Here is a 14,710-nt window from a genome sequence, read left to right as displayed (position 1 = left end):
ATATGTCAGGTGAAAATGTTAGTTTAAAAATTTACGTTAACTTTATGGTTTACAAATACGTTTAATGCATTTTTAAAACTTCTCAATTAAATAGACAAATATCTTTATCTTCTCATCATCATGTTTATTTTAATAATCACACCGAGCTTTTTCAATACTGATTTCGTCACATCTTAAACACTTTCTCTATTTGCCCCTTTTATATATCATGATGAAGAAATTCCAATAGACAATAAAATATGTTTAGTCTGATAAATAGTAACACCCCAGAGTCACATACACTTTCACTAAGTTTTATATTTTAAATCGAAAACTGATAAAAAGTTACATTGCCGTTCCCTCAGGACGCTTCAACTATGGAATTTCTTCTAATGCAATTGTTATCGTATTTCATGAATACAACCTTTGAATGTTAATTAGGTTCAAATGTCAAACTGGTCGGATTTATAGCATCTATAGCTAGCATCAGTTGAAATGCTCTATTGGAATAGATAGAGATAAATTAGTTTGACAAATAGCTTATGCATTTACGACTCTGGTTTAACCGCATCAAAAATAAATACTGACATCTGATTAGTTTTAGATACTTATGATATAATCAAGCAACCTATTGATATATTTAATCTGAATTTTTCACCCTTTTCATATATCATTGAACATGACATAGTGACCTATTCCAGCGGCTCATCCCTATCACTCATAACCTAGTAGGTGCCCCCCCCCCCCCCGAAGGACGAGCATGGCGAGGGAGAATTAAAGTCAATGGAACATCCTTCTTGCGTTTAGGAGTAGGACGTTACTAATTTTAGGTTGCTCTTTTGTGTACCCTACTTATATCAATCTATCTGAACAGTGTGATTGGACAATTACAGTGATGAACTGAACATGTTTTCCCAAGCTATAACTGTATGAAGGATGAATCAAAAGTAAACGGGCATGGTGCATGTTCGTATTCATTTTTGAATATCATAATGCCTCGCATAATGCAAGTACTTCAATTAAATGTGTATGTAGAATTTTGAGCAGTGTCAGAAAGTGGTGAAAAATCTACTTAAAAGGGGTATCTTTATCCCTGTGGACTTGGAAATAATATCGTGCCACCTCAAGTCACTTCCGTTTCGATGTTCAGCGAGCGATTGGAAAACTATGAGGCTATTTTGCACAAATTATTCGGCCTCTTCATTTCTATAAATTATTTTAATTTGGGGGAAGGGGGCATTTTTATGTCGTCGTTGAATTAACGCATAGTCTGTAAAACATCGTGAAAATTATTTGACTTTATACGTTTCTTCATGTCCGCAGTCATGACTCTGAGGGTGGTAATGGGGGTACCTTCACGACGAATAACGGTAAACATTCTTGCCAAATGACTTTAACGGTAATTGTTTGTACACAACGATAAAAAAAAAAGCCGTGGTGTAGTGGTTAGTGCATCGGACTACAAACACAAAGGTTTCTGGTTCGATTCCCGTTCGGGATGAAAATTTCAGAAACTCAATTTTCGGCTCTCCCTTGACACCATTTGCGAGCATGGTCTTGAGGAAACGATAGTCCGTCGGAAGGGGACGATAAATGGCTGACCCGTGTTAAGAGAGAGCCATATGTCTCTTTCACGTTAAAGACACCCTTGCAGATTTCGAAAAAGAGTAGGCTAATGCCGCTACAAGGAAGCACTCGCACCCGCAAAGTGGAGAGGGATTAACATAAGTTTGTAAAACTTGTTTCCCAATCCACTATAAACAAATATGTTTAAACTAACGATAAAATATGCAGTTTCTTTTACACGATAAAAAAATCGAATGATTTTGACAAATCACATTTTTTCAGGCCCCCCAAAAAATAACGGTAACGATAATTATTTGAGACCTCTGAAGAATCACGATAAGGATATTTTAACGAATCACGGTAAAATTTTAATAAATTTGACGATAAGTTAACGAACGGTAGCCGAAAATGGTCGTTTGTCTCCTGACGGTAAAGGGCATATATCCTACCCTAAGTCATCAGTAATCAGTATTGTATGATCAACCTATTTTATTACACAGACATTCGTTAATTTTAACTACCCATTATCATTATTCTCTTTGCTGGTATTTTCAATGTAATTTTCTATTAATTTTGTCCTTGGCCATTATTCTCAATTCTGTAATTCCTATTCAGACCCTCATAATATACCTGGATTTTCTTATCTATAAATAACTATAAATAACATTTATTTATAACTTGACGGGATTGTAATGGCGACGGGATTGCCCTGATAAACAAGTTTCCTTAACTGGGAACGGTAATGTTACTGTATTTTGATATTGGTATATTAGATCATAGTAGTTGTTAAACAACATATATTCATAAATTGTGTTATATATACTTTTTTCTGTTGTATTAGTCAAAATTAAAAGGTCTCGTTTCCCATGTATTATTTTTAATATGGAAAGCCAATTTAACAACATTTTCGATCAATTTCTCCGTACAGTATAAAATATAGCTGACAAAATGCAAAATATATTCCGAAAATAGGAAAAATAGGATAAAGAATAACTAGATGCTAAAATATAAATAATAGAGAATATTAATGGGCAAAAAAATATAAAATAGAGAAAAAGGCTCAACAAAATTAAATGATTCAGAAATGGAGGACCCCACCCAGACCCTCATACATAAATACAGTATGTAACAAGGGTGATTTGTTTTCTTACAGGCAAATGCATTATACAAATAAAATAATAATGTAAGCTGAATGACACAAGCTAGCTATACCATGGCAGATGATGACGTAGCTGTTGTCGTTATTGACAACGGTTCTTATAAAATAAAGGCGGGGTTTGCAGGAGATGATTGCCATAGATCTGTTTTCTCGACAGTAGTTGGACGACCTGGTCGCCCAGCATATCAGGTATTTCATTAAAGCTTTCATTTAAATCATTAGATTCTATTTAACGTTAGTCCTGACTATTCCATATCACCATTTTTTTATGTAATTCAGGGACCCTGCAAAAGTTTTGTACTTTTAAACATGGCAGTGCTAGTATTTTTTTTGTTTTGCTTTTATGCCCCTGCCATAACGGTCATCTCTCCAGTACTGACATCATTGGTTAATATCAGCATTGTTTTTGACACTTTTGAAAATAAGTGCTGATATATTTGAAGTGAGTAATGCCCCTTTGGAATATTAATTATATCGAATATTGCACATTTATTGCTGTTAAGCATTCATTTGTCCATTTTTTTAAATTCTGTTTGTTTGTTATAGCCATTGATAGATGATTATGTGCAACGTTGGCGGACATTGGAAGTCTTCTTTTTATTGTTAAAATTGAAACAACACTGATTTTTTTCATGTAAAGTTGTTTAGAACTATTTTGTTTTCACGCACTGCAATAACCATTTATAAATTGTAAGATTCCTAATATTAATAACTATCTATATGTCAGCAACAAGACGGGTTCCATAGTGGTGTAGGAAACCAAACTGCTTGCCGTCTTGAGCACACAAATTCACTATATATAGTTGTTTGTTCCTTGAAACATGTTCAACCAGTAAATTCCAATTCTATTATTCTTGAGTGAAAACTATTTTGTCGATAGAAAAATATCAGTTTTAAGTAAAATAATAATCCGAAATTTGATTATAAATTTCCTTGATTTTCTATCCTGAAAAAAGCGACCATGCATGAAAACGTCACATATAAAGAACACAACTTTCTGCAAATCTTTGAAAAGAAAGGATAAAAATCGTTAGAGTTACATGCAGATTCCACTTATACAACTTGTGTATTACGATATTTCTCCACTCTCAACAGTTAATTTTTTTAAACAGATCGGCATACCTTGCGCTTTTAATATTAAAATGTAGCTGTTTCGAGTGGAGAAATATCGTAACACACTTGTTGCAGTGATGTAATGTATATGTTTATAGTACTTAGTGGACTGTTTTTGTTCTTTTTTTGTAGTTTTGTCATTGTGGTGTCCGTCTTTCTTTGAATATTTATTTCGATTGCTCTCGTTGTGTCTTCTTTAAATAAATCCAAATTTTCAAGAAAGTTCACCATTGGAATTGTCTGGCTAAAAAATGACAGAAAATATTTGATATCTTAATTTGCCATGCTATGTCGCAGATTTTGCTAAAAAAAATTGCATACAACCTTTGCTCGTTGAACTACAACTGAAAATCGAAAAAATAATACATTTATCTGTTTTATTATCTGAAAAATTGCAGATTGATTTCTTTTCATATGGGTGAACATTTGTATAGAAAGCACATGAAATCGGCGAAAACCCTTCTAAAATTTGTCTTAAAATCGCCAAATCACTAATTCCACTCCATAGATTTTTCTTAAAAAACTATATTTTGTTGACACATTAATTTCTGTTTTAATGATATAAAATAATCATAGGGTCACCGACTTCGTTTTTTGTCTAATAATCAATTTGTTACCTTGTTTGTAGTGAAAAACGTCAAAAATCAACGTTTTACGGCCTGCAACGCGACAACGTTACGATTATTTCGACGTTTTATCGGATTTTTTCACAAAGAACGCAACTTTAAATGAAGTATACCGTAAAAACGAAGTCGGTGACCCTATCTTTATTTTGCATCATTATAACGAAAATTTATGTATCAACAACATATAGTTTTTTAAAGAAAAATCTATGGAGTAGAATTAGAGATTTGGCGATTTTAAGACAAATTTTAGAAGGGTTTTCGCCGATTTTATGTGCTTTCTATACAAATGTTCACCCATTTTGTAAGAATTCAATCAGTAATATTTCAAATGATAATTGAGATAAATGCAATATTTTTTCGATTTTCAGTTGAAGTTCATCGAGCCAGAGTTGTATGCCAAATTTTACTGAAATCTGCGACATAGCCCATTTACTGTAACTTGACCTTTTAAAAAGGCTTTTTATCAATTCACAGTTGTGGCGTGATCTTCAGTTTTCCAACAATTCCACTGAAATCGGTGCTAGCTATAGGGGCCATTTTTTTTTCTCCGTGTTGAAGGTTAAACTCTGACATTCTGGTCACTTCAGGAGAGTTGTCTCATTGGCAATCATACTACCTCTTCTTTTTAGCTCACCTGTCCCCGAAGGGACAAGTGAGCTTATGCCATCACTTGGCGTCCGTCGTCGTCCGTCGTCTGTCGTCGTAAACTATTTCAAGAATCTTCTCCTCTGAAACCACTGGGCCAAATACTTTCAAACTTTAACTGAATGTTCCTTAGGGTATCTTATTTATAAATTGTATCTGAAGTTTTGATCTATCAACAAACATGGTCGCCATTGCTAAAAATAGAACATAGGGGTCAAATGCAGTTTCTGGCTTATAACTCAAAAACCAAAGCATTTAGAGCAAATCTGACATGGGGTAATATTGTTTATAAGGTCAAGATCTATCTGTCCTGAAATTTTCAGATGAATCAGACAACCCGTTGTTGGGTTGCTGCCCCTGAATTGGTAATTTTAAGGAAATTTTGCTGTTTTTGGTTATTATCTTGAATATTATAATAGATAGAGATAAACTGTGAACAGGAATAATGTTCAGCAAAGTAAGATTTACAAATAAGTCTACATGACGGAAATGGTCAGTTGACCCCTTTAGGAGTTATTGCCCTTTATAGTCAATTTTTAACCATTTTTCGTAAATCTTAGTAATCTTTTACAAAAATCTTCTCCTCTAAAACTACTGGGCCAAATACTTCCAAACTTTAACTGAATGTTCCTTAGGGTATCTAGTTTGTAAATTGTATCCTAAGTTATGATCTATCAACAAACATGATCGCCATTGCTAAAAATAGAACATAGGGGTCAAATGCAGTTTCTGGCTTATAACTCAAAAACCAAAGCATTTAGAGCAAATCTGACGTTGGGTAATATTGTTTATCAGGTCAAGATCTATCTGCCCTGAAATTTTCAGATGAATCAGACAACCTGTTGTTGGGTTGCTGCCCCTGAATTGATAATTTTAAGGAAATTTTGCTGTTTTTGTTTATTATCTTGATTATAATTATAGATAGAAATAAACTGTAAACAGCAATAATGTTCAGCAAAGTAAGATCTTCAATTAAGTCAATTTGACCAAAATTGTCAATTGACCCCTTAAGGAGTTATTGCCCTTTAAAGACTTTTTTCACAATTTGTTCATCATGTTGACTTACTTTAAAAAATCTTCTCCTTAGAAACTGCTGTATCAATTTCAGCCAAACTTAGGCTAAATGAGTTTCAGAGTATCTAGTATAAATTTTATATTTTATTTCCTTGTATGTCAAGAAACATAGCTCCTATGGCTAAAAATAGAACATAGGGGTCAAATGCAGTTTCTAGCTTAAAACTCAAAAACCAAAGAAAGCATTTAGAGCAAATCTGACGTTGGGTAATATTGTTTATCAGGTCAAGATCTATCTGCCCTGAAATTTTCAGATGAATCAGACAACCTGTTGTTGGGTTGCTGCCCCTGAATTGATAATTTTAAGGAAATTTTGCTGTTTTTGTTTATTATCTTGATTATAATTATAGATAGAAATAAACTGTAAACAGCAATAATGTTCAGCAAAGTAAGATCTTCAATTAAGTCAATTCGACCAAAATTGTCAATTGACCCCTTAAGGAGTTATTGCCCTTTAAAGACTTTTTTCACAATTTGTTCATCATGTTGACTTACTTTAAAAAATCTTCTCCTTAGAAACTGCTGTATCAATTTCAGCCAAACTTAGGCTAAATGAGTTTCAGAGTATCTAGTATAAATTTTATATTTTATTTCCTTGTATGTCAAGAAACATAGCTCCTATGGCTAAAAATAGAACATAGGGGTCAAATGCAGTTTCTGGCTTATAACTCAAAAACCAAAGCATTTAGAGCAAATCTGACGTTGGGTAATATTGTTTATCAGGTCAAGATCTATCTGCCCTGAAATTTTCAGATGAATCAGACAACCTGTTGTTGGGTTGCTGCCCCTGAATTGATAATTTTAAGGAAATTTTGCTGTTTTTGTTTATTATCTTGATTATAATTATAGATAGAAATAAACTGTAAACAGCAATAATGTTCAGCAAAGTAAGATCTTCAATTAAGTCAATTTGACCAAAATTGTCAATTGACCCCTTAAGGAGTTATTGCCCTTTAAAGACTTTTTTCACAATTTGTTCATCATGTTGACTTACTTTAAAAAATCTTCTCCTTAGAAACTGCTGTATCAATTTCAGCCAAACTTAGGCTAAATGAGTTTCAGAGTATCTAGTATAAATTTTATATTTTATTTCCTTGTATGTCAAGAAACATAGCTCCTATGGCTAAAAATAGAACATAGGGGTCAAATGCAGTTTCTAGCTTAAAACTCAAAAACCAAAGAAAGCATTTAGAGCAAATCTGACGTTGGGTAATATTGTTTATCAGGTCAAGATCTATCTGCCCTGAAATTTTCAGATGAATCAGACAACCTGTTGTTGGGTTGCTGCCCCTGAATTGATAATTTTAAGGAAATTTTGCTGTTTTTGTTTATTATCTTGATTATAATTATAGATAGAAATAAACTGTAAACAGCAATAATGTTCAGCAAAGTAAGATCTTCAATTAAGTCAATTCGACCAAAATTGTCAATTGACCCCTTAAGGAGTTATTGCCCTTTAAAGACTTTTTTCACAATTTGTTCATCATGTTGACTTACTTTAAAAAATCTTCTCCTTAGAAACTGCTGTATCAATTTCAGCCAAACTTAGGCTAAATGAGTTTCAGAGTATCTAGTATAAATTTTATATTTTATTTCCTTGTATGTCAAGAAACATAGCTCCTATGGCTAAAAATAGAACATAGGGGTCAAATGCAGTTTCTGGCTTATAACTCAAAAACCAAAGCATTTAGAGCAAATCTGACGTTGGGTAATATTGTTTATCAGGTCAAGATCTATCTGCCCTGAAATTTTCAGATGAATCAGACAACCTGTTGTTGGGTTGCTGCCCCTGAATTGATAATTTTAAGGAAATTTTGCTGTTTTTGTTTATTATCTTGATTATAATTATAGATAGAAATAAACTGTAAACAGCAATAATGTTCAGCAAAGTAAGATCTTCAATTAAGTCAATTTGACCAAAATTGTCAATTGACCCCTTAAGGAGTTATTGCCCTTTAAAGACTTTTTTCACAATTTGTTCATCATGTTGACTTACTTTAAAAAATCTTCTCCTTAGAAACTGATGTATCAATTTCAGCCAAACTTAGGCTAAATGAGTTTCAGAGTATCTAGTATAAATTTTATATTTTATTTCCTTGTATGTCAAGAAACATAGCTCCTATGGCTAAAATAGAACATAGGAGAAAATGATTATTTTTTTTGGCTTTTGAAGAAAATAGGACGATCCAAAAAACATTTAAATAAATTGAAAAGCCAAAATAATCATTGATGAGAGATTTAACCAAAAGAATTAAGGTGAGCGATTCAGGCTCTTGAGAGCCTCTTTTTTATATTTGAGATGAAGAACAGAAACAAAAAAGCCGTCCCTTGATTTTCGTTTTTGCATGAAATCTGATTTTGTTTCATGAATGGATACCCTATACCCTATATGTCATTGTTTTTTTTTATACTATATACTAGTTTCACTTGAAGGTATCTGACAGTGACCATAAGGACGTTTACGTCGGTGACGAAGCTCAGCGTAGACGTTCAACGCTTAATTTGAATTATCCAATAGAACATGGCATCATTACGAATTGGGACGACATGGAGACGATTTGGCAGCATTGTTTAAAGGACGAACTGAGGATAGACCCGGCGGAGCATCCGATAATTATGACAGAACCCCCATTAAATCCCAAAACGCAAAAAGAAAGGACTGTTCAAGTGATGTTTGAAAAATTGAATGCGTGCGGATTTTTTCTTGCCTTGTCGTCCAAACTTTCCTTATACGCTTCCGGTCGTGGTTCAGGTATCACTGTGGATGTAGGAGACGGGGTGTCATATGCTATGACGATTTATGAAGGTAAAATCAAAGTTTTTTAGTATTTATTTATTTTTTTTGCGAAAAACTTAATGGACATTGGTAGTTGTGATGGTTAAGAGTTGAGAAAGCAAATATCATGTCCGGCTTTTTAAAATTAAAAGAAAATAACATTTTTAGAAAACTTCGAATTTTGGTCCTATGAATGCCGTAAACCGATAAAACTTTGATTGGTTTTTGGAGAAATAGTTAGAGAAAAGACATGAAATGTATATTAACTGATAATTCGCTAAGCGATTAGCATGCATTAATTTGGAGAAATATGAAACACTGTTCGGTTCACACAATCTGGATAATTTGTTAGGTAAGGATGGCATGACTTCCAACGAACTGTTACATTACGAACTAGTATCTCATATAAAATGAGTAGATGTGGAAGGATTTGCCAATGAGACAACTATCCAACACCTGGTGTCGGACTAGTTCAAAGCAAGAACCGCATTATAGGACAGAAATCATATATTATCGCTCTTGATAAGTGAGGAATATTTGCCGCTGGACGGTATTCATCTATCAACCCTTTTATAGTTTTAAAAGCTTTGAAATGACAAGAAAACCTTTCAACTATAAATTTGATGAGGAATTGATTCATAACCTTTGTTGATTATTGATAGTTTTAGAAAATGTATAAAATTTAAAAAAAAAATCTAATCAACTAGCTGAGAAATTCAGACATTGACTAAAGGGACTAGACCAAGTAAAGGATAGAGGATAACAATTTCTGATTACAAATAACTTGAAAGTAATTGTCATATTCAGGGCACTGTATTATGCCGGCTACAAGACGACTTGATTTTGGTGGACGGGATTTGACACTGAATCTACAAAAATTGCTGCACGAGAAAGGATATGATTTTGTAAATAATTGTAAGTAAAGTAATGATGTTAGGGGGAGAATAAGGAATAGACATAACAGTGAGCTAAGATTTATAGGGCCGTCGATAAAATATTTTTTTTTTATTAAGAGATAAGGTAAACTATAAAAGAAATAAAAGAAAAGGTGTCAGCAAGCGTGATCACTATTATAACAAGCTTTATGATAAGATAAATGTAGCTTTTTAAACATAATGTAAAAAAAACAAGGAAAATGATCAGTATGAATAAAGTATGTTTATTATGATAAGTAATATTAATTCTTTACTAAAATGATTATCATACATGTTCGTCTAATGCTTTGAAACAAGGTTTTAGTGTTAAAACGTTTAACAAATATATTTGCAAATTTTATTTTCTTGTGTATATTTTATTTACAGCTGAATTGGAGATCGTTAGAGAAATTAAAGAAAAGCTGTGTTATGTAGCTTTAGATTGTGAACAAGAGGCCGGAAATGTTCGGGATGAGAAATTTGTACTTCCGGATGGAAACACAATCACAATCGGAAAAGAGAGGTTTATGTGCCCGGAAGCTTTATTTGGACCTATCCCGGGTTAGAATAATGTAAATTGATTAGTTAATGCTTAAAGGTTAAAGCCACAGTTCAAACCTTCGACCATGATCTAAATTTAAAGGCAGAATAGAATGTTGAATGATGTATTTACTACTATAATATTAAAATAAGGAGTTTCTTTTCGATATGATTGCCAATGAGACAACTATCCACCAAAGTTCAAATGAAGTGGGTGTAAGCATTTATAGGTAACCGTACGACCGTCAACAATGAGAAAAATATATACCGTATACTATAGTAGTCGGCTATACTTGTTCCGGCTTCTCCACCTCGCACGTACTCATAATTTAGGGGTTCAAGTGGTATTAGCGATTTCAATAGTTTTGGTATTTCGATCGTTTGTTTTCAAGATGTGTGGTAAAATAAACAAAACGGTTGTATTCATAGGAAATTATGGGCATTTGTCACAACTCGGCCAATTCCGTACCTTTATATGATAGACGGAGAGTAGCGGAATCACCCGAGATTGCCGATTGATAGTATGGGCATATTGCATGCGTGTCGTCTGATCGTTAGGATGCAAATCAGTTCAGTTTTTTTACTGCCCCGTATTAGGTAAACATGGTGGTTTATCTTGAAGGTTCTGTCAATTCATTTGGAAGATCTTTTTCTTCAAATTACTGTCCTCATTCAACATAATGAATATTCTTGTAAATTCATTATGATTTGAGCTGTTTTAAGAATACTTGCGATTTTTGGACCATGAACATACACATATATTGATGGCACTAGCTACGGTTACTTGAAAATGTTACAAAATAATTATTGTTACATTAGAGACTAATTGTCGGAATGCAGTGATGGGTACGTAACCGTTACATTACGAATATAACAATACTATTTGAGTATACGGTTACATAGTGTTATCGTTACATACAAATGCACTTTAATGTACGCCAAAAAGTGAACAATAAATACAAAAGGTAGGTCTGCTAATAGAGACCATAGAGGGATGTAAAAACAATAAATACAAAAGGTAAGTCTAGTAAAAGATGCCAAAGCGGGATGTAGCAGGGGAAAATTTGGACACGTGGCATCGTACTTGTACATCCCGCCCAGCAAAACGGACATCCCACTTTGGCAAGCGTTTTACTGAAGATCGGAAGATACCACGTGACCCAGTCACTCTTGGGGGCACATACACATAGGCTATGTTTATTTAAAAATGATAGACCGTCGAAAAGTTTGTTCACTTCATATTTGTATTTTGCCGATAGACCGTCAAATATTTTTTTATTTCGTATTTTTATTTAGCCGGATGATTTGAACTTGCTGTAAACATCTTTGTAGGTGTAGGATATGGAGGTATAGTGGATCTGTTGAAGAGTAATTTGGATTCAACAGACGTAGACTGCAAAAAAGATTTATTATGCAATGTCATTCTGTCAGGAGGAACTACTATGTTCCCTGGTAAGTATATACAGCAGATTGTATATTCCGGGCAGGATAATCATTTACTCCTTGCCAAAAAATACCATTGAAAGTTCAAAAACAGCGTTACATGTGTACTTCTTAAACTTGTTCTCTGTACAGTTAAATCGGGATACCTTGTCTCAACTCACATTTGGTCTTTGTTTACTCCGTGCCAATAAATGCCGTTTTAAGTTCAAAATGGCGCTCTAAATGTACTTTTGAAAACTGTTTCTCTGTATAGAATAACGGGGAAACGATGTCAGAACTCACATTTGGTGTTTGTGTACTCCGTGCAAAAAAAAAATATCATTGTAAGTTTAAAACAACGTTAAACATGTACTTGCTCTCTGTATAGGATAACTGGGATGCAATGTCTCAACTCACACGCGGTCTTTGTTTACTCCCTGCCAAACAATACATTGTAAGTCCAAAGCAGCGTTATATATGTACTTTTTGTTCTCCGTATAGTATTATTGAGATATGATTTCTCAACTCACTAGCTGTTTTTTCGGGGTTTCAGATCTTTATATATAAAGAAAAGAGTTCTGATCATTAAATCTGCAGGTTTTGTATTATTCCTCACTATAAGAAATATAATAAAACATATATAAAAGTATACAAAATTGTGGTGGAAAATTATAAAGAAGACTTAGATAACTAACGGAGTAACTAATGAAAATTCTGCGTATCAACAATAAAAACCAGTCTTAAACATGAGATCCTTGACAAACAATGGTAAAGGACTAGTACATGTTGTAATTGATGACTTGAAATATATTGAATGTGTTATTTATAAAGGACAATAACGCCATTCTTGTAGTTAACAAACTGAAGAACACTCCGCACAAATACTTAATAAATGTTTTTTTTCTTTTCTTATCTAAACAGGTTTTCCGGAGAGAATTAGGAAAGGAATGGAATCTTTTGTTCCAAAAACGACGAAAGTGAAAGTTATAGCTTACCCAGAACGTAAATCGTCAGTGTGGATTGGTGGATCTATATTAGGATCTCTATCCACATTTCAAAGTTACTGGATAACAAAACAGGAATACGAAGAATATGGACCATCAATCGTGCATAGGGGAGATTGACGAATGGAAAATGAAAATAATCAGAATTGAATGGTTCTCAATATAAAGCATTCTGTGTTATATCTTCAACAATGAACAAATGGACAACAGTCATTTCAAAAACTGAGAAAATTGTACCCGTAATTTTCAAGGTCATAAAACTAGCAACAATGATATGTGATATTGAGTTGGTTTTTATATTCTCTTGTCTATTAAATATTTTATATCAACTTGTATATACATGATGATGATGTGTGTGTTTTTTTTTTATATATATATATATGTCTCGTGGACAGTTTACCCCATGACGATTTCATAATTATATCCACACAGTATTCAGATATTTAGATCATTATTTAGGGAACGACCATTTAACTCTAAAAGGGGGATATGTGTTTGTAATGGATTTTTCATCCAATTTGATGAAAAATTATTTTCTGGTCAAGCAGATGACATTATAGTGTGAAATTAGAAAAAAAATATGATTGACTGCATCGAACAACTATAAAAAAAATCGTAAAACAATGTTCTGGCTCAGAAAAACCCCCATACCCCCCCTTTGAAGTTAAAAGTAAAATCACAAAAATACTGGACTGAGAGGAAAATCAATTCGGAAAGTCCATGATGACATAGCAAAATAAAAATACAAAACGCATCAAAAACGAATGGACAAGAACTGTCATATTCCTGATTTAGTACAGACATTTTCAAATGTAGAAAATGGTGGATTAAATCTGGTTCTATTGCAATTATTGCCATCTTATTACATGTATAAACCTGCCGAATAATTCAAAACCAAACTTTACATCTTTTTGAGACTTATTCCAATCATAAATCATTACCCAAGACATTACTAAGGATAGTATATATTAAAAATAAGATGTGGTATGATTGCCAATGAGACAACTATCCACAAAAGACCAAAACGACACAGACATTAACAACAATAGGTCACCGTACGGCCTTCAACAAGGAGCAATGTAAAGACAATGTAAAACTATTCAAATGAGAAAACAAACGGCCTTATTTATGTAAAAAATGAACGAAAAACAAATATATAACACATAAACAAACGACAACGACTGTATTACAGGCTCCTGACTTGGGACAGGCACATAAATAATGTGGCGGGGTTAAACATGTTAGCGGGACCCAAACCTCCCTCTAACTTGGGACAGTGTTAACTATTGTCTGGCGTATAAAATAATAATCCTGGTACTTTTGATAACTATTTACACCACTGGGTCGATGCCACTGTTGGTGGACGTTTCGTCCCCGAGGGTATCACCAGCCCAGTAGTCAGCACTTCGGTGTTGACATGAATATCAATTATATGGGCATTTTTATAAATTTTCTGTTTACAAAACTTTGAATTATTCGAAAAACTAAGGATTTTCTTACCCCAGGAGTAGATTATCTTAGCCGTATTTGGCACAACTTTTTGGAATTTTGGGTCCTCAATGCTCTTCAACTTTGTATTTGTTTGGCTTTTTAACTATTTTGATCTGAGCGTCACTGATGAGTCTTATGTAGACGAAACTCGCGTCTGGCGTATAAAATAATAATCCTGGTACTTTTGATAACTATTATAAAAGTACAACATAAGAACGAACTATCAAAGTTAGTTGAAAAAGGCTAACTCATGAGATGGACAAAAATACAAGTGGACGTGACCGGGTACTTATATATTCCGACACAAAAAGACACAACGAAGAGATCTGAGAGTACTCGCAGTATAACTTGTATAAAGGGTAGATAATAATAGGTAAAAGTTGTAAACTTCAATGTCAGTC

At 33.4% G+C, this 14,710-nt stretch overlaps 1 protein-coding gene across 3 annotated transcripts; it reads left to right on the top strand.

The window, feature by feature from the left end:
- The first annotated feature begins 2,189 nt into the window (after nucleotides 1–2,189).
- LOC134696502 (actin, muscle-like) lies at nucleotides 2,190–13,166 on the top strand. 3 transcript variants are annotated; one of them, XM_063558337.1, is made up of 7 exons: nucleotides 2,190–2,284; nucleotides 2,699–2,893; nucleotides 8,596–8,968; nucleotides 9,746–9,853; nucleotides 10,240–10,413; nucleotides 11,725–11,844; nucleotides 12,736–13,166. In XM_063558337.1, exons 2-7 carry the CDS (start codon nucleotides 2,738–2,740, stop codon nucleotides 12,936–12,938), a joined length of 1,134 nt encoding a protein of 377 aa, XP_063414407.1. In that variant the 5' UTR covers nucleotides 2,190–2,284; nucleotides 2,699–2,737; the 3' UTR covers nucleotides 12,939–13,166. The 3 variants fall into 3 exon arrangements, with proteins under 3 accessions (XP_063414407.1, XP_063414405.1, XP_063414406.1); XM_063558335.1 differs by having other exon boundaries at nucleotides 8,584–8,968; XM_063558336.1 differs by having other exon boundaries at nucleotides 2,232–2,309; nucleotides 8,584–8,968.
- Nucleotides 13,167–14,710: the final 1,544 nt, after the last annotated feature.

This window comes from Mytilus trossulus, chromosome 14 (assembly GCF_036588685.1).
Source record: "Mytilus trossulus isolate FHL-02 chromosome 14, PNRI_Mtr1.1.1.hap1, whole genome shotgun sequence".
Taxonomy (NCBI): Eukaryota; Metazoa; Mollusca; class Bivalvia; order Mytilida; family Mytilidae; genus Mytilus; species Mytilus trossulus.
The sequence above is the reverse complement of the archived record's forward strand: the minus strand, read 5'-3'. Positions and strand labels throughout refer to the sequence as shown.

What these genes read in the sequence shown, in the direction of transcription:
- LOC134696502 (XM_063558335.1), top strand. Translation starts at nt 2,738, where the DNA reads ATGACACAAGCTAGCTATACCATGGCAGATGATGACGTAGCTGTTGTC. An exon ending in CTGGTCGCCCAGCATATCAG is followed by an intron (nt 2,894 to 8,583) that starts GTATTTCATTAA and finishes ACTATATACTAG; the next exon opens with TTTCACTTGAAGGTATCTGA. An exon ending in ATATGATTTTGTAAATAATT is followed by an intron (nt 9,854 to 10,239) that starts GTAAGTAAAGTA and finishes TTTTATTTACAG; the next exon opens with CTGAATTGGAGATCGTTAGA.